At 42.8% G+C, this 20438-nt stretch overlaps 1 protein-coding gene across 18 annotated transcripts in view; it reads right to left on the bottom strand.

Moving 5' to 3' along the window:
* Positions 1-20438, bottom strand: part of ITPK1 (inositol-tetrakisphosphate 1-kinase) — a 163631-nt gene that overhangs the window by 111041 nt on the left and 32152 nt on the right. For 13 of the 18 annotated variants that reach the window (XM_075151217.1, XM_075151219.1, XM_075151211.1 and 10 more), the window contains one exon: positions 14958-14982. The exons of 1 other annotated variant lie outside the window; for it this stretch is intronic. In XM_075151217.1, the coding sequence (XP_075007318.1) occupies positions 14958-14982 (25 nt within the window). Of the gene's footprint in view, positions 1-9975; positions 10274-14957; positions 14983-20438 lie in introns of all 18 variants that reach the window. 4 more of the 18 variants (XR_012673825.1, XM_075151209.1, XM_075151214.1 and 1 more) reach the window with 1 other exon arrangement.

Below are 20438 nucleotides of genomic sequence, written 5' to 3'. Positions count from 1 at the left end.
TTGCCCTACCTCCTTATAGCTAGTTTATCTCAGATAAACCCACAACCTTGACAACACAGTGCAGTATGACTTTCAACATTTGTAATGTTACAAACGAAGTAAGCGTGCAGCATGACAACCTTCAAGTCAGTGAAGTATGCTACACTGAAAGATCTCAGCCCCTCAGTGTTAAAATGTATTATAGACATAGTTTTGGTTTTGCAAACCGAGAGAGGTAATTCAGCAGACTGTTCTCGTCTTACAGGTTTGTTGTATGGCAGGGTAAGTTTGCAATTGAGGAAAGACTTGAGGTCCTTCGCTAAGTCAGCCTCCCTGTTTTAGTTGAAAATATCGCTGCTCGTGCTCAGCACTGTATCTTCATACCTTCCTTAGTAGAAGAGTATTTTACAGGGGATATTTTCCACGGAAAATAATAACATTCCTTGTTTTCTCCTCCTTGAAGACACTGGATTCTAAGGTCAGGGGACTAAGAATTTGAAGTGACTGCAGGAATACCAGCAGCAACAAACTGAAATCTCACATTTTCCATTAAAACTTAGATTCATATCCAAATTCTTTTAAAACTCAGGTAACACTAGACCTAAATGCAAATATTGCAATTTGGTTTCTTCTTGAAAAGCTCAAGAAATGGTAGAATTTCTTCAGCTCACATCCCAGAATCAGAAAGGATAGTTAAAAAAAAAAAAAAGCATTGTCTTTCAACACTCAACATTTCCCCTGCCTGTCTGCCCCCTTGAACCAATAAAACCATAAACACAATATCAGCCATATTCCTGTCAAGTTACTGTTGCCTGCGAAACACAGATGTGAGGTATTTCCCATGTATTTATTGTCCATACATCAGACCCTGAGGACAATTTTTAAAGAAGAAAATGTTTCTGATTACACTCAGTTTTCACCTCCAGCACAAGCTAAGTCATTTAAGTCAAGCAAGTTACTGGTATCAATATACAATAATAAATGGCCTGCAATATGCAAACATTCAGACTTGAACTCACAATCCCTCTCAATCTCAAAAAACCCCACCCCTAAACAAGATAAAACCCCCACCACTCTCAAGAAAAGAAATGTTGGTTATGAGAAACAGCAGAGTCTTACAGCATTAGCGCAGAGCTGTAAAGTTGCAATATCAGTCTAGATCCCCGACCCCTCCAGGGAACTTTTATTCCTTAGCTATTACTTGGTGAAGGACTAATTAAGAAGATATAACAGATTAAAGTTTGAGTTGCTTTAATATCAAATAGTTGCTTCTATTTTAAATACTCAGCAGATGCTCCGTTACAACAGCTGCAGACATCCCATGAACACCTAGAGAAGCAGAGAGTATCATTAGATCAGGATGACAAACATGTAAGTAAAGACTGAAAAGCAAAGAATTTTACAAACGGTGCCCCACAGAAACATGGAACTTTTCAGTAAAGTGAGCTGCTTTGTTTTGCTTTAAATTTCTATTTACTTGCTGTTTCTGGGTGTTTCCTCATTGTTTTATGGTTCATTGTACTGGTGTGAGCATGTCATAGGCAACTTCACTGTGCCGTAGGCTGTTGCTAAGTGATCCTCTGCAAACACACAAAGTTCTTGAGACAAAATCATAAACAATCCTGATAGATGCAATAAATAAAGTTGTAGCACAACAATCTTAAGAAAATTTATAAGAAATTAAAATTCCCAATCATCAGCAATTATGCTTGGTACGCCTATCTTCTGGAGATGAAGTAAACTGTTAGCTCTTCTTTTAAACATTAACTTGATGGTATTACTGCACCAGAATTGGCTATAGACAGACATATCTGGGCAGTAACAAAGACGACCTTCAAGACAGCATTTCCATGGATTATTTTTCATGCATGATTATGCAGAATTTACATTGCAATTTCTTACACAAAGCAAAAGAGACAGCATAGTATTACTTGCAAATCACTTATGCTGTAAGCAGAGTTAAGCTGTACCCACTCCAGGAGAATCTCAGACAATAGTTACAAAAAACAATCCTCAAAACCAGAGAATACTCAGCACTAAGAAAAAGGCAAAAAGCAGTCAGATCTGTTGATTTGAAAAGGACACATCAGAAGAGTCACAGAGCCGAAAGCTATAAAAACATACAACAGACCCCTTTCTGGCTGCTAAGAAAGCACAGGACACCCCACAATAACCTCAGCTGATTTGGGACTACCACAACTCCTGGGTCATGACCATGGCTTAGCAGCTGCATGAGAACAGCTTTCAAATCCCAGGTGGCTCAAGGGCGGTGGGCTGGCCACACTTGTCTTCTAGAAGCGCCTTTGATTTAAGCTTAGTCCCTCCGAACTGAGCAAACTGCTCTCCCACTGCAACACTGCAAGCATGGTGCTTCCAGCTGGTTCCCTGGGGTTTCCCTGGGGCAACCTCTGGGTAAGGCATTCCCTCCTCCACTACTGTCTGGAGAGGTCCTCCTTGCACACGAGAGCATACACTGGTTGGCAGAGCAAGGACTTAATAAGCAAATGATGGGCTGTGATGAAAGCAAACCTGCTGAAAACATCATTTAAACCTTCTTAGTGTCTAAGGCACTGCTTCGCCATTTAAGAAAAAAGGAACTCGACAATGCAGAAGTTGAAGAGACGGCTGGGAAAATGCATTTCCACTTGCTCTCTAACTTTCCACAACGCAAACTAAACTACCCACTGACCATCAGGGTGTGTTGCTATCCTCTCTCCTTCCTTGCGCTGTATTGAAGTCGGACCTACTCTATACCAATATAGAAGTAAATAGAAGCCACTGAGCTGCTGTACAAAGGGCTAACTGCCCTAAATTGGTGAAAAGACATTACACCAACCAACCCTTAAAAGGCACTGCAAGGCCTGGACCGTACTGGATAGACTGAACACGCTCTAGCCTTAGCAGCTGCATACAAACCAGAGACCAGCCGTACCCGCTCAGGCACAGCACTGTCGCATCTATGCAGCACACAGTGCTCACAAAGCTAACACAGCTTTTGTGTGCATCCACTTCTACAGGCTCAGTCAAAAAGATCCAGATTTTAGGAAGCACAGAAAGAATTAGAGATGCCCCAATTTAATCATACAAGCAGGTTGAAGAAGCTAAGAAGACACCCAGCAGGCAGTAACATCTAAGACAAGCAATCACAGCGTTTATCAAAAGAAAGCAGAGAACTCGAGCATTCAACACACCGCAAGGACAGTGCACTTACTTTACTGGCAGGAAAAAGGTCCTCTGGCCAATGCAAGAGTGTCACTGTTAGAAACCCACCAGCAACTTTAACCTGCCCTTTTTGGCTCAGAAGTGGAAAAACAATCAGGAGCAGCAACGGGTGGGAGGATCTGTCACCACCAGGGAGCAAATGCTATCTCTACCTCCTTTTTAGTCACTTGGTTCACTGATAACCAGCCATTAAGGCCTTGAATGGTATGCAAGTCATCACAGGGGGCTCATGAACATCTAATCTGCTTTGACTCCATTTCAAACTGCTTTGTACTTAAAAGTTATAAAGAAAAACTTCTGTTTCGCCCTTTATAGCTGCTGTTCTTTTTTCAGGCACTTAAGGAGGTTATCATAAAGGAAAGGGTATTACAAGATAAGCTCATCTAGGTCACAGGAAAGAACATTTTCGAAGCTAACCTAAAGTACAAATGATGTCTCTGCAATCAACATAAATCCTCTATAGACTGCAGTTAGCTTGTCCTCTAATCTTTGTCATCAGTAAGTCAATGAACAATTTTAACACAGTAACTCTATACTGCTGAGGTTACAGGACAGTGGGGTTGTGCGATAAAGCTTCTTGTACAAGAAAATGTTTTCAGAGGCACTTAGACCTTTGAGTAAAGGAAGCTCTTGGCTCCAATCAACAATTTACTACAAAAACAAAGCTAAAAAGCTTTTCTCCGTTTGCAAAGTCAGCCAAAAATTCCTCTGCAACAGTTGTTTCCCTTACATTTCAGTCCCTTACAGTATTAGCTCAGTCCCAATGGCATCTTTTCCATCCCGTCTTCAGATGATTCTGTCAAAACACTGTAAATAACTTGTTTGCACTTTGGCAAGCTACCAGGAGGAATTTTTTTTTTTTTTTAAAAAAAAGGTCTTCACTAGCTACTGAATACCCACCTGATAACAAACACTCAAACAAGGACGCAATACACATATAAGTTAACATGCATAGCAACTTTAAATAAAATACAAAACCCCTTTTATTCAAGGAAGCACACCAGTTGGGAAATTAAATGAGGCAACTATAATTTACTGAAGCAACCTCAGGTTGAAAAAATGATTAGTGAACTCAAGTAAGACACTGAACTACCCTGGATCCTAAAATAATGGCCAAAGAATAGTACAAGCTAAGTCCATTGCTTAGCAATGACAGCAGCAGTCTATGGTTTATATATGGGTGTAGTTTCTGCTCTCCTGCTCATAATCTCTGTTGTGCGATTTTTCAACCCACACAGTTTGATTTAGTTTTTTTTATTGTGACTGAAATGTCTGATATCTTAATGACTGGTTAATTGACAGCATTGCCTTGGGATCCTACAGGTCAACCAGCAAACTTTAAGCAAAACTACAGAGGACAAGTTTTCTTGACATGCTTTTATTCATCTATAATATGAGCAACAATTAATTCTTTTGACTCCTTTACAAAAACAACCTTAACATAAGAAGTGAACAATTAAAATAAAATGTACTATGGCATCACTGTTTCAGTGATGAATCTATGCTGTATACCGAAGGCAGGCTTGGGTTTGCTTTGTTTTTAACACGCAGTTGAGTCACCGAGAGCGCACCTGGATATGGAGCCTCCTAGGAACAAAACCACAAAACTACGGACGGGTGAGCAGGAGGGGAAGCAGCAGAGCACAGGCTGTGACTACCGTGAATGAAACTGCCCTGCAGCGCTGCACGGACAAAGCTCAGCAGCTTTTGTGGTTCCTCTGGCTTTGGGATTTATACGGATTCATTACGACGTCAGCAGCCGCTGTCTTTAAATATACTAATGGTATCATCCCCAGTATAAATGTGAGCAACAGAGATATATTCACACGAACTTCTGGAGGAGGCTTGTCTCCAGGCTCCCCCCCAGTCTACAGGAAGAAAGTTAACTCCTGCCCTCAACCTTCTTCTCTTTGAAAAGAGCTTTCCAAAAGGAGGGACTCTTCTTCCACCACTCGCTAAGGGCCTGCTTAGGGCAGATCATACCCTTAGGTATCCAATGACTATTTCAATCCATTTATTAACTGTGGTTGGCCCATCCTTGCTCCTGGCATAGCCAGTGGAGAACCACACTAATCTTATCTAGGAAGTTGCAGCAGCAGTCTCCTTTTTGACAAGTCATGTGAGGAAAGAGGGATGAAAAAATAAAAATAAAATGAACATACCGCAGCTCTCAAATTTTCCGTAAATGTGACCTTATGTTAAAGAAACACACATTTTGGATTACCCACTTCTTCTCTCACTTTGGAGAAACTATGCTTGTAATAATCTCAATTTCTCCTGGCTCTCTCCTTTCTTCCTCAGACAGAAATCCTACATTCAGTAATTCCCACCCTAAGCTATTAATTGCACTGCTTTTGGTACCAGTGCAAAATTACCTTTAGCAGTAAATATTCTCAAAAACTAGACAAAGACAGAGATTAAAAATAAACTGTCAAAAAGTCCATGAGTGCTTTCCATCAATATGCTAGGTCAATGAGAGATTGCAAAATAACAACCAAAGGCATAGAAAACATCTACAGCCATGCACAAATCCTTCTGTCTGATCTGCCTACCTTTAGACATAGAGCAAAGAGAGGTCTACACCGTTGCCAAAGAAAAGAGAAAACAGATTTATTCCTTTCACCAGAAATGCAGTTAAAGTGAATGATAAATATTCCTTCTAGCAAAAGACAGCATTCTTAAAATACAGTGCCCCTTAGAGGGAAAAAAAAAGTGGGGGGGGGGGAGGGCAGAGAAAAAAGAAAAAAAAAAGAAGTTCAGCTCTTCTGATTAAGTTGAAACCACTCTGCTTTCTTCTGCTGTAATTCCATGAAGGCAATAAGGTTCAGGAAAACATTTCCAGGTTTTGCTGTGTTTGAATGTGCCCTGTTTTACATAGGGGCAGCTGAAGTACATGTGCTGAGAGTTTCTCTAACTTAAGGCTGAAGACCAAATACAGGAAAACCTAAGAAACTTTAGGGCTTAATATCTTTAAGCACCGGGTTTTACTGGAACCCCATTCAATCTTGTAACATGAATACGTTTATCTCATTTAATTGTAAAGTGCCAGAGGAGCAAACAAGCATGCAGTGATCTCCAGATAAAATTATCTCAGGTCACAGCTGAGATCAAAGGAGTAAGTAACTTTTGCAGAAGCTGGAGAAAGGAAGAGTCAACAACATATACTAAAAAGACTTCCCCAAATTCCACTGATCATCTTCAGAGTCTTCTGGAAGTTCAGATCTACCAGCACCCTCACTGAGGAAGGCAGGCATACAAATAGTCTCCTTTACTGTTCTGATGATATTCTCTCTATAAAGATTTGGTTCGAGGCAACCAAGTCTGAGCTAAGGACTGAAGACAAGGTTACAACTGCTGTCACAGGAATGAGCTTGCAGTTCTGCTTGAGCAGGAGAATTGCATAATTTCACCCCCAAAACAGACAAAGGATGAGGCATTCAGCTGGGAGAGGACACTTCAGTACTAGGGTCAGATGGCACTGTATCAAATTAACGGCCCATCCTTCCTACTCCAAGAAAAAACTTCAGAAGAAAAGGTCAAGAGAGCTATGTGCATATTTGTACTTCAACACAGATTTTGCAGTTTCAGCAAACCGCAAATGAGACAGGTTGGTTTTAAAATATGGCACTTCCTGAGTTTCATGTCTCCACACACACTCCATTTGCCCTGCTTTGATGCCATATCACAACACCTGTATCCAGTGAGACAAATAATCCTATTGTTTAATGCAGCCCAAAATTAAAGCCTCGCCTTTGTTGGCCCATAGGCACCACTGCAGTAATCGTGATTAATAAAAGCAATGTCTAATTGTCATTTTGTGCAAAGAGTGGGACTGTATGTCCCAAAACATTCCTAGTCAAAAGGAGGCAAATACAGAGTTTTATTCCCCAGCATTTCTGTCAGGGTATTATTCTTCTCCATATTGTTTCTTGTGGAGGGATTTACAAAGCTTTGCAGTTCACAGAAGTATTTGGGAAGACACTTATACGCCGATGGCTGAAAGAATATTTTACACAGCAATCTTCAGAAATTACCAGCCCCCATTAATAGTCCCGTTTTCCTTTAAATACTCCTCCTACTCTACGTTTCCACCATTCAGATATCTCAAAGCAACTTAAATGGCATTCCACTACAAGAAATATCACCTTCATTAGGAAACAGAGGCAGAATTTGTAAGGGAGTTTCCCAAAGTGCCTGCAGCAAGTGACAAAGCAAGGCAACTCCCCACTGCAGACTCAGTCCCATTATAGTCACCAAAATCCTTGGTGGAGGTCCCATGGCGACTGGATTTCCACCCAGGACATCCCAACTCCCAGTCTTTAGCACTGTTAGGAATCACTGCCCCATCACTACATACCAAGGAATCAGGAGAAGACAAAGGGGCTGGGCAGAGCTGGCTCCATGGACCAAAGCAGTACAAGCTCAAACCTGACAGCCATTCATTACACATTAGTTACAGATTTCTAAATCTTAGTAATGTTTTCACTCACCAAGAGTGAAAATAAATCAGATCTAAATGCATTTTGATTTGTTTGGCTTACTCTGCCTAATTTTTAAGAATAAGTGCTTATTTATTTAATCTGCTTAATCCACATGGTGGAAATGTTCTGTAGTTTTCTCTTCCTTCCCTGTCCCAACAGATGTGTGTTTATTCTTCTTCCCCACTGGACCAGAAAGGCCACACTGTACCTAACTGACCAGTCTGCTGATGCAATATATAGCAGCATGCCAAAAACACCTCTCCCTGCATCGGAACCTGTGCTTCATTCCTGCTGGGCAATGCTGCTTCTTAGGCACCAAACAGGTCCACATAGAGGGATCTCCCCTACGGAGAAGGACCAGAGAGAGGATTCTGCCTGGGATTTGTTCTTCTGCAGTCCTGCTATTTCTGGGGTTGAAGCTGAGATTAGTAGAGATTTTTTTGGAAGACCTCACTCTGTGTGCTTAGCGCACTCTGTGTAGCACCAAAACTAAGAAGTATCAGGATCTTCTCAAGATTTTAATAGCAACCCCCCACCTTCAAGCACGTGCAAAGTACCTAACACAATCCAGACTCGGGAGGGCTGGGGGGCATCATTTCCAAAAATGCATTCAAGGCAAAGCTGACTGCCATCCTCAGGAGAACATGCACTTTACTGAGGGGCTGGCATGCATGTGAAAATAAACTTTCTTCTCCCTGTACTAGAGCCAACTCTCTAACATCTCAATAATGCTGCTTGCTTTGGAAGCTTTCCATTCACATCTTTCTGTATATGCTATCGGATACAGATTTTATAAGCTCCTTTGCTCGGTTAGAACACTGCCATTCCAAGCTTATTCCATTAATACTTCATGTGAAAATAAACCTCTCCACATTTCAAGAAAACAACAGTTCCCTGGCAACAATTAGTGGAAACTGTTGTCATTGGTATTTTACTTTGATTGAAGAATTAAAAAGGGGGGGAGGGGACCCTCAATTCTCCTTCGCAGGCTTCAATCCACAGCTCAAAGGACAGTTTTCTTCTTCACAGTAAAAGATTTCAAATATCTCAATTCCCAGAGAGTTGGGGGAAAAAAGAAAAACAAACCAGCAGCCGAGACCATTGTAACTACTACAATCAGCTGTTCCACATTGAAAAACATGTTGTCCTCCATATCCCACTGCTATTAAAAAATGTGCAGCTTGAAATACAATGACTAATCCCACTTTTATAGCCAACTGACTAGAACATCTTTCTAAGATAAAAGAGAGCATTAGTGTTCATTCGAACCAAAAATACCCACCGAAAATAAGAAATCTTCGCTATTCTAAAATAAAAAACACAAGCGAGAGCTCTAGGAAAGCTTGGGCATGGAAGTGCTTGAAACAGCTTTGAAGTTGCGAGAAATACGAAGGCTCCAAACTTTGTCACACAAAGACTGAACTGGCAATTTGTCAGAAGCCAAAGGGCTGCAGCTAATTATTCTGGATTTGCATAGCTTGTGAAATAAAAATAAATGCATGTCCCCATCAGAGGTACTTGTGATGACTTCCACTTCACTGCACATGTTTTCAATCTTACATTCTTCAAACTAAGCCAAACAGATTTTTCCTGAAAAACAAGGTAGATGGAGATGTTCTCTCTTTCCCTTGCCAGTGTACAAAGTCATAAGAAACTGGATACTTTACTGGCTAAAGAAGAATCATCAACTTGCAATTTTAAATTTGGCCCTATGCTAATTTTGGGGATGGAGGAGTGAAATTAACAAAACCAAGCTTTTATTAAAAAATTATCAGAAACAGTTTTACCTTTTAGAAATTACCCAAAACCCTTCTTTGCTAGATTCCATTACTAAAAAATACGATTTTTTTTATTGTAGATGTCTCATCAGACAACCACTGCATAACTTCAGAGGCAGTCTTTCCCTTGAAATGGTGATGAAAGAAATTATTAAGAAATGCTTCAATGTAAGCATTTCCTGGCAAGTCACCCCAATGCTAGTGCAAGAACTGCTCTGCTTCAGCCTTGCCAGCTGCTGCCTGCCCAGTAACTGCCTACAGGCCACGGCAGATGGGCTTCAGTCATGTTTGTCAGCTGTTCAGAGCACCCTCTGGCCACCAGCTCAAGCCATTCCAGCTGAGCAGGCAGCTGCAAGGGGCTGGAAGAGCTGGCAAGAAAAAAAAGGAGGGGATGACAGGGAGCAACTCAGACACTGAGAAAGCCCCCTACAGCTCTGACTGGCCTACCTCTGCCTCCTCATAAAGGGAGGTACGTAACTGCCACAGGAACAGCCAGAGCATCACAATCAGAATACCTTAAATGCAGCCTTAAGATTAAATGCAGCCAAATTGGTGCTGTCTTTCATGGGAAAAAAGCCAGCAACACCAGGTCTGCTGACCACATTCACGTGCTTTTCCCTTCCCTTTGTGCCCCGCAGAACAGCATGGGGAAGCCCCAACACCAGGCAGTGCGTGGCCCCACACGCCTGCTGAGAAAGCTGCAGCTGAAACTCCTGCTGCGTAGGTTTGGCAGCACAGCTCGCAATAGCACTGGGGCTGGTACAGCAACAGGTGCCCTTATAGGAGCTTGGATTCATCCTTCAGTCTTCCCTCCTGCAAAACCAGAACAAGAGTGCTTCCTTACCTCATGGGGTACAAACAGGTAAGCACTGTAATTCAGAAAGCACCCTGATACTGTGGTGATGCCTACTTCAAAAAATTAAGCAAATGACCTGCCACAAGGTAAGAGATACAGCACAGTATTGTGTTAAGAGACATATTTAAAAGCCAGGAAGACATTTGATTTTTTTCTTGCAATATAACATTGGTTTGTAGCTGCCCCACTGACTTGGATTTAAGCTGCGGAAATGTGACACCCAACTACAAGAAGGGCCGGAAGGAGGATCCGGGGAACTACAGGCCGGTCAGCCTGACCTCGGTGCCGGGGAAGATCATGCAGTGGTTTGTTTTGAGGGCGCTCACGAGCCATGTCCGGGACAACCAGGGGATCAGGCCCAGCCAGCACGGGTTCATGGAAGGCAGGTCCTGCTTGACCAACCTGATCTCCTTCTATGACCAGGTGACCCGCCTCGTGGATGAGGGAAAGGCTGTGGATGTGGTCTACCTGGACTTCAGTAAAGCCTTTGACACTGTCTCCCACAGCATTCTCCTAGAGAAGCTGGCGGCTCACGGCCTAGACAGGTGCACTCTTCGCTGGGTAAAAAACTGGCTGGACGGCCGAGCCCAGAGAGTTGTGGTGAACGGAGTTAAATCCAGTTGGCGGCCGGTCACGAGCGGTGTTCCCCAGGGCTCAGTACTGGGGCCGGTCCTGTTCAATATCTTCATCAACGATCTGGATGAGGGGATCGAGTGCTCCCTCAGTAAGTTTGCAGATGACACCAAGCTGGGTGGGAGTGTTGATCTGCTTGAGGGTAGGAAGGCTTTGCAGAGGGACCTGGACAGGCTGGATCGATGGGCTGAGGCCAACTGTATGAGGTTCAACAAGGCCAAGTGCCGGGTCCTGCACTTCGGCCACAACAACCCCAGGCAACGCTACAGGCTTGGGGAAGAGTGGGTGGGAAGCTGCCCAGAGGAAAAGGACCTGGGGGTGCTGATTGACAGCCGGCTGAACATGAGCCGGCAGCGTGCCCAGGTGGCCAAGAAGGCCAACGGCATCCTGGCCTGTATCAGAAATAGTGTGGCCAGCAGGAGCAGGGAGGTGATCGTGCCCCTGTACTCGACACTGGCGAGGCCGCACCTCGAATACTGTGTTCAGTTTTGGGCCCCTCACTACAAGAAGGACATGGAGGTGCTGGAGCGTGTCCAGAGAAGGGCAACGAAGCTGGTGAAGGGCCCGGAGCACAAGTCTGATGAGGAGCGGCTGAGGGAACTGGGGTTGTTTAGTCTGGAAAAGAGGAGGCTGAGGGGAGACCTCATCGCTCTCTACAACTACCTGAAAGGAGGTTGTAGCGAGGTGGGTGTTGGTCTCTTCTCCCAAGTAACAAGCGATAGGATGAGAGGAAATGGCCTCAAGTTGCGCCAAGGGAGGTTTAGATTGGACATTAGGAGAAATTTCTTTACTGAAAGAGTGGTCAGGCCTTGGAACAGGCTGCCCAGGGAAGTGGTTGAGTCACCATCCCTGGAAGTATTTAAAAGACGTGTAGATGAGGCGCTTAGGGACACGGTGTAGTTGGGTTGACGGTTGGACTCGATGATCTTAGAGGTCTTTTCCAACCTTAATGATTCGATGATTCTACGATTCTATGAAAGCAAATCTAGATCCAAAACACTGCCACATCTTAAAGATGCTGCTACTCAGAGTTCTGCCATTGCCCACTGGAAAAACAGAAATGAGCCAACCCGTTCACGCTCTCAAATGTTTGGGTGCAGGCTCAGACTCATACGGTCTTTAAAAAGCTTTCAAGGTTATGAAATTTCTATTTGATTCATCTACTGTACTATCTTTTAAGACAAGTAGCTTGATGGATGTTACCCAATTGTACTATATAATGTCACACATTTCAGCTCCTGTGCATTGAGTTCACAGTGTATTCTCATCACGTTAGAATTTAATCAGTATTTCTAAAAAACCAATTACTTATCACCACACAAGTTGAGGGGTTCTTTGTTTGTTTTCAGTGTGATGCTTGAATAATGTCTTACTGCTGGATGCCTGCTTAGCATCCCACAGCCAGTCCTATTCTTCCATTATTCTCTTTGGAAGATGTGCATGTTTCCCCACTCAATAAAAACAGAAAGCTGGAACCACTCTGCTGGGACTGGAAGTTTGAGAAAGACAGAACACAGAACTTGAACACAAGTCACAGAATCTTAATTGCTGTCTAGCAGCAGCTCACTGATAATATGTACAGCACAATTAGCCTTAAGAAAGCAAAATAAGAGGATTTCATCGGTCTCGGTAAAGAATAGAGGACCATTCTAATTCCTCGCTGCAGGAAGGAAACAGAAGTCACACAGGTGTTTATTTGAAGACTTCCCTTTAGTAATAGGAAATTCTTTCCTGCTCCTGTGCAACATCTTTGGAAAAGAATAATCTGATGTCCATTCACAGAAGTCAGCACATACCAGTCCATCACGCTTGCTATCTGGAAGCCAGTAACTGAACCTTACCTTCCGACTCATTACTTATTACTGGAAAGCATGTCTACATTTAGAAAATTTCTGAATTTATGTAAAGAAGAAAATAGATAAATAGCCTGTGTATTTTTGTGTTTTGAGTTACTTGTCTATTGTCAGGTGTAAGAGCTGGTTTCTCTTGAACAGGATAGGTTCTTTAAAGGAGAACATGACGAAACGAATCAAAGAAATACTGCTGCTTAACACAGAAAAACAATATTCCCTCTGTCAAATAAACTTTGTCCAGCAGACTGACACCAAGACATCCTCCACTTAGAAGCAGGGCTAGCAGGACGGATCATGCAGGCTGACTCAAGCAAAGCTTTCTAGTAATGCTGGATGGAGAAAGAGCCCATTTCTGAATCAGCTCCCCACTGGCTATAAGTACATGCATCAGGATATATGAAGCAACACACACGTGATAGGCAAGGGGTGATCACACACAGCCATCCATCCTGCTCTAGCAGAGCAGCAGGCATCAGTGTTCGATGTATGCCTTCGGGGCACAAATTCCCAGTACAGGTTAGTCTCACATCCCAACTATGCTGTGAAATTTGAGACCATGAAGTATTTTTACACAAAGTCCTGTCTAGTTCTGTCCAGATGTTTCCCAAAATGCTCTTCCAATAAAGAAATCCTTTCCAATTATTTTGTGTCTATCTGATGATTAGCCATTAAGCTACACAAAGATCAGAGGACTAACAGGTAACCCATGGAAGGACAGCCACTTTGATCCACAAGGTAAAATGGAATTTGCCCTCTGCTCAGCTAATCGGTGCCTCACTGAATTCATCTCATACAAGCACCTTGCTGCTTAAATGTACAGTGCAGGCGCAAGGCACATATAACAAATGCAGACATTGGATTGTAGTACATTGGGGTATTATTAAAATAATAGTGTTCCCTAGACAGCGACACAAATTTAGGCTAGCTTTCTCCCCGTGCTGCTTGTGAAGCTGCGCTTCACAAATGCTGGTTTGTATTTATCAATCTGGAGATGCTATTATCACAACTGACGAAAGAAGCTGCTCCTTAGCTCTGAGCAATAGGAGGTACAAGTAAGGAAGGTGATGCTGTAGTGGTGAATGATTAAATGCAGCCAGTAAAGTATACACCCTTTTTCCTTGTAATACCATGCAGTTCTTAGACAACCACATATACCTGAAAGACATATTCTCCAGTTTCACTAGCAATGAGATTTTTTTTAAGCCTTTTCTGATAGTGGATTCTTTAAAATAACATGGTCTGATTTTTCAATTTTTTTTTTTTTTTCAAAGTGCTGTTCTCCTACTCCCTGCTGGTGTTGAGAAGCACCTTTCACGTGGATTTAAGAGCAGCCTCAACTATCAGTGGCTAAGACCCCAGTTTCTTCCTCTCTCCTCCATTCTCTCTATTGAGGCAGTTTCATCCCTGCTACTGAGATACAAGAAACCAAGTGCGAGGAACACACTGACCACCTTAGAGTGCAAAATGAGCACTACATAAGGATGAGCAAGAGTGAAACCTATGACACACAGCTCTTCTAAGTATACAAAATAAGCCAGAAGGAAAGAGCATGCTTCCCCTTTGATCTTTTAGGGCTATAGTGCTCTATGTTACAGCTGTCACAGTAACATAATTCCTTTCCCAAGTTGCTATCATCCTTTAAGTAACATCTTGTGTGAAATATGACCATTCAGATCTGGGAAAGAACAAATGTAGCCAACACCTGAACTTATCTGTAGATGGGTACAACTTAAAGACACTTCAGTATCATTTCTCTGCTCACTGGCTTACAAGCACATTCCTTCTGCCATAGTGTTTTTCAAAGGCCAGCTCCTGCTTCTGTTAAGCCTGACTGTCCGTGGATGCAATAAACACAAACTAACATCGCCTAATCAACTATAAGGTCTTATTAATTAACAGACAGAAAAGCCTAACTGCATTCCCACTTCCACCAGGGCACCTTCTGAGTTAAGACTAGATGGGCTCAACACATGCCTCACATAGGGGGATCCTCTTTTTCCAGAAACAGTAACCGTAGCAGAGAACTGAATGGAGAAGAAAGTAAAGTAATTAAGCCCAGGTCATGTTGACATCTAAATGACGGCATTTGATATTAGTAAACCTTCTTCGTAAGAAAATAGAGGGGGGAAAAAAATCAAATATAGTTTTTACTTACCTGTACTACTTCTACTCCTCTTTTCCTGGAAAAGAAAAGAAAAAAAAAGGAATGGTTAATGTTGGAAAGGTGGGGAAATGTAAAAACAAACACGAATGGAAAAGGGTTGCTTCATACTAGAATGCAAACAATAAAAATCTACATTAATGGACCGGACTCAAATTCAGGAAAGCACTTGTTTAATTCCATTCCCTGCCTAGGAAGCATTTCATCAGCTTCTGAATCAGGGCCTCAGAAGTGACCCAAGATAAGCTGCATACTAAGCAGCTGCACCACTGGGACTGATACAGCTGCCAGGTGAGCAGAGGTAGGAAGTGGGTGATGTTAGGGAGGGAGCATCTCAATTTTAGTCAGTTCTACTTTGCTCTTCATTTCTCATCTGTCCTCAGAGTGTGCGAATTGCACGACAGCACATTCCACATGCTTAATAGAGCTTTGATTTTGATCCAAAGATACGTGTACAAATATCAGGGAGAATGAACACAGCACCTTGCAACCACCGATCCTCTTATTTAGAGCCTGGTTCTATCCCCATCATCTTGGTACACAGAACACTTCCCAGAGCTACACACACACACACACACAGAGTGACTTGCATCAGTTGTTCTCTGCTTGAAACCCTTGCCAAGAAAGTTTTAAGCAGTCCCATGGTTTGTCTTCATCACAAGCACAAAAATACCCAAGCTGGCTCCACAGACTAGCCCTGCAGACAGAGCAGGGAAGGGGACGAAGGAAGGGTACAGGCACAGGTCAGGTCCAGAACAGAGAGACTGCCCCGCAGCTGGAGCACCCTGCCCAGATGTGTCATCCTGCTGCAACTCCATCGCAGATACATCCCCATAGATCCACTGCTCAAGACAGATGACCCATTCTGGAAGCAGTGCCTCAAAACCACAATCACTTAAAACTCCAGCTAGTGATTGGTACCACACTGTGTCAGATGGACCTAACTGTGCTGGCCTCAGCAGAGGCAACAATCCTTACATCGTGCCCAAAGAAAAGCTAATAAATTACACAAGCAGCCATGCAAGCAAACACGTACAGATTCAACCCAGTATGCTCCACTGTCCCAGCCCAAGCAAGCATCAACTGGCTGGAATGGGACTCAGTGTGTGCATCAGCCCCCAGTGCTGTGGTTTCCTTTGGGCAGAAAGGGACACACACCCAGGTATGTGACGAGGGTGACAGACACAGCGTACTGTGATACCCTGCGTTCTAGATGGCGGACATCTAGTCTGGATGTGGGGACACTAGAGAGTGCAATGCCCCATGGTTTAGACACATCCTTGGACTTCAGGTCAAAGACTTGCAGTCACTCTGGCTCCTGCAAGAGCAGAGTTCAAATACTTGGGGTTTGTCAGAAAGGCCCAAGCCTCTGAAAGTTGCATTGGCCACGGGGAATAGTTCTAGTGATCCTGAAACACTAGGGATAAGAGACTGGAGAGGCTTACTAATTATACACCAAAATGTTGAGAACTGCAATTGGTAGAGCCAATTTAGGCAGATCTGTAGAGATGGCTGTCTACTCTGCTGGTATGAGAATTGAGATTCAGGTACATGCAGCCAGACAATGCTCAGTCATTGCATTTGACAAGTTACCAAGCAAAACAAACCATTTCTGCTCTAGTCTTGAGAGCAGGAATGAATCCCTGGCAGAAAGCCCAGCCATCCCTGCTCCATGCCACCCTCCCAATATATGCAGGCTATTTAAATATATTACAACCTTCTCCTCACTTTGAAGACATAGGAAATTTAACTTAAAAATCAAAAGCCTCAGCAAGCACAAGACAGGGATCTCTCTTCCTCGTTTCCACTAACCCCCTATGTGAAAACCAAAGATCCTTTTTGGGGAGGTCAAGGAGCAGGACTGCCTAATTCCGCCCTCAATGCTTTTCTATCTAAGAGCGTCTGTGGTGTTGTCCATAGTTGCAACTGCTGCACGCTGCTGAATACACAATGGCTCCTCCAGTTTTCTGCCCAATACAGTAAGTCTTTCTTTTGGGAGGCCATTACAAAGATGCCTAAAGTGACAGGCTATCAGTCAGCATCTATGACACAAATTGCTCCCTTCTTCCACTTTACCAGCCTGGAGTTTCTCTGGCCTAGAAGCAGCACACACTGCACAGCCACAACAGACAGCTCGTCATTGCTCAGCAAGGAAATTAAAAAGAAAATGAAACCAAGCACCTCTTGCAGAGAATTTCAAAGCTCTCTTGCAGATAACAGTAGCCTGTAAGTGGTGGGTGATTAATATACTGCCATTACAGCGTGGGAAGCATTGCTACAGACCATCACCTGAGGCTGGCCAGATGCTTTCCAACTGCGTTTTGAGAAGAAAATATGAATCTCATCGAGAAAGAGTTAATAGCCAAATTGTTGAAACAATGATTTTCACCCAGCTAAGCAAGATAAGTAAGAAATACTAGGTGGGGAATGCTTTTTTGTAAATTAGGGCAGCAGTCTACTCAAAAGCATTCAAAGTATTGTAAGCTAAAACTTAAAATAACCAAACCAGCTACATTTTTGCTGTGTCTGCCCTGGAGTAAACAGAACAACTCAAAATTGCCATTGAAATACACCAGGCTTCAGACAAGACTCCTCCAGAGCCCCTTGAAGAATAGAGGCTGATGGCAAAGGCTGCATTTCTTGCCATGCCTGCAAACACACTGAATAAGCTTTGTTCTACTTTGAAGAAGAAAAACACTTGCAAGTTGGTTGCCAAATCCACTTGACAAAGAATCAGTCCAGAAGTTTTCTATAATCCCCCCAAAATGGACTTTGCAAATTTACTGGGACTACTGAAACCGATTGTGCTGCCCCAGCAGAAAGGAAGAAGCCAGATCAGCACACAAGCAGGGAGGGAAGGGGTGCCTGCTGTTGGGTATGGTGTCACACAAGCTTAAAAAGCTACAGGAAGGAGGAAGCGATTACAAAGGTTGGCTTGTAGTACTGGGTCTTCCCCTTTTTCAGAAGGTGGGGGGGATCCCCTTTGGTTACCTGAAACATGAGAACTTTTTATACTTAAGCCCAGGGGACCAGAAACCACAGAAGCATGCATATTTTGAGGATTAGTTTATTTCAGAAAAATGCTCTACCAAAATAGCTTTTTTTGAAAATAAGTTATTTTAAAAACAAAAGGTATCCAAACAACCAGGATGTGAAGCAACCACACACCTCAGTTCTGGCATTAGCTGATTCTTCACCTCGAAGATTCCCTAAGCCAGTGACTCCAGGCTTTTTGGCCAGGCAAGTCACAGCTGCAGGCTCAGGGCAGCAAGCATCCCTTATGCAATCAAGCATGCAATACCATCTAACCACACTAACTGCTTCACGTCACATGTGAAAGGGCTTGGGGAAAGGCACGGAAAGAAAGCTGATCCTACACGAGAAACTCTAGGACCCTCCAAAAATAAAAAAATAGACAGAACGAAGCAGGCTGTGGGCCACAAGCAATTCACCAACAAGGGCCTGTCTGTGCGGGACCCTCAATGGAGACAAGACGGTTGCCGAATAACTGCTCTGGGAGTCTGACAGCCACCACTCCTTCATATGATGCTTAAAAAACTAGTAAGAAAAATACATCCTACAGCCTTCGTGTTCGTTCTTTTCGGCTGTTTCTTTAGCAGAGGACAGGCTTTCCGTTAAGCTTATGCTAAGACATGCACTGCAGATGCACTTAACATACATGAGATACTACGACAAACTCCTCTCCCAACGCAAAGCACAGATGTTTGCATGGGTACAGGACTGCGACTCAGACACAAGCAGAGAACTGCAAATTCTGCAGGCAAGCCAGGCAAATGAGACAGTTAAAAAAAACCAAGTGAGGGATACAAGAACATGTCCAGGCTAGGCAGAATACTTCCAGAGGTACCAATGCCTGTTTCAAAGGTGCTGACTCCCAGGGGGGCTATTTCACTTGGAGTATTGACTGCTACTCTTGTGTCCCTCATGATTTGTTCATGACACTTCTTTCTTACCGTGTAGCTTGAAATCAAGCCACAGCCTACCAGAGGAAGGTCTCCCATTCCCAGCTGGCCTGGCTGCCTCTTATATTGGCAATAGGCTATGCAAAACCCACAGCAAGTCTCTTTTTCTGAGGGGAAAAAGATGATCATTATTAGCTGTATTTCCCTCCTCCCTCCAAAGAGGCAACACAACTGGGTCAAAGAGAGACTGCGTCTGCCCGCTTTTATTGAACAGATGTTTGAAAAATGGTCAGTTCTAAACTATATTCCCAGAGGTCATTATTTTTAAAATACATTTCATTCCAAAGATCATCGAGACAGGGATATTGTACCCCAATCATCAGCCCAGGAAAAAAAAAAGAATTATTAGCAAATGTTAGAAAACTTCTGGGAGAAAAGAGAAGGGGAAAAAGTGTTTGAAGGTGACAAAACTAAACGCCTAACTTACAGCAAAGTTTCAATGTCTTCAACTGGCCCAATATGCCTAAAGCTATGAAAACCTATTCAGGTGCAGCACAAATTACTGACTGGTGCTTTGCGTGTTCCCTTCCTTCGACACACAGCTCTGCTGAATCACACACTGCAACACAATTTAAAGGAAAACCAGAAACATCTAAGTAACCACTGCATTAGCCTGAAACACTGAATAAAACCCAGAAGCTTGTTATGACTTATTAGTTCTATATCTGAAACCAGTGAACAACTCTACTGGATAATGCAAGCCTCATCATATGCAATAACGATTAAAATAATTACCACACAAGTTGACTTCATGTTTAAGTTAGAATGAAGTATGAATTTAGAGAAGAATTCAGTATCAAGTTACTAAAAGCACATTAATTGGTGTTTTGGAATTGATGTCTTACCACAGCCTCAAACTATGTAGAATAGATCACTTTTGGGGTTGGGTTTGGTTTTTTTTAACATCCAAAGTAAACAGTTTGGACTAATTCCCCACAGCATCTAGGACCTGAACATTATAGTGAATGACAGTTAAAAGAGAAAATGACTATCAGGTCGTATATCATAGCCATGGTTAAATTAAGTAACGTATTTTTGCCGTCTGGTCTGAGTGACAGATTGAAAAATGCCAAACAGAGTTTACAATTTCAAAAGTAAAAGGCAATCTTTGTATCTGTTTTAATAGCCTAAGACGTTATTAGTGCATGCAGTGAAGTTCATTTTCTCAGATAGAATGTTTCACCTCCAAAATTTTCCATGTAAAAAAGTGGCATATAATAATAATGTATTGCTTTGATGTAAAAAAAAAAAAGCATTTTCCCAGAAAAGCAATACATTGCCATCAAAGGGAGTTTTGGCAGAGCAAAAAGCTGCAGCCACTAAGACTTTCCACCACACTGAAATTATCAGACACTGAGGAAGGCACCGGGCAAGCAATACCAAAGCAAAGCATGAAAAGCAGCAATACTGGCCATCCGCAACCTTGTGGACAGCTAGTTTCTCCTCCTGGCACAAAGACAAGCTCAGCTCGTTTGCCTTACTTTTTCCATCA

This window comes from Calonectris borealis, chromosome 5 (genome assembly GCF_964195595.1).
Source record: "Calonectris borealis chromosome 5, bCalBor7.hap1.2, whole genome shotgun sequence".
Classification (NCBI taxonomy): Eukaryota; Metazoa; Chordata; class Aves; order Procellariiformes; family Procellariidae; genus Calonectris; species Calonectris borealis.
This window is presented reverse-complemented; position numbering and strand designations above follow the sequence as displayed.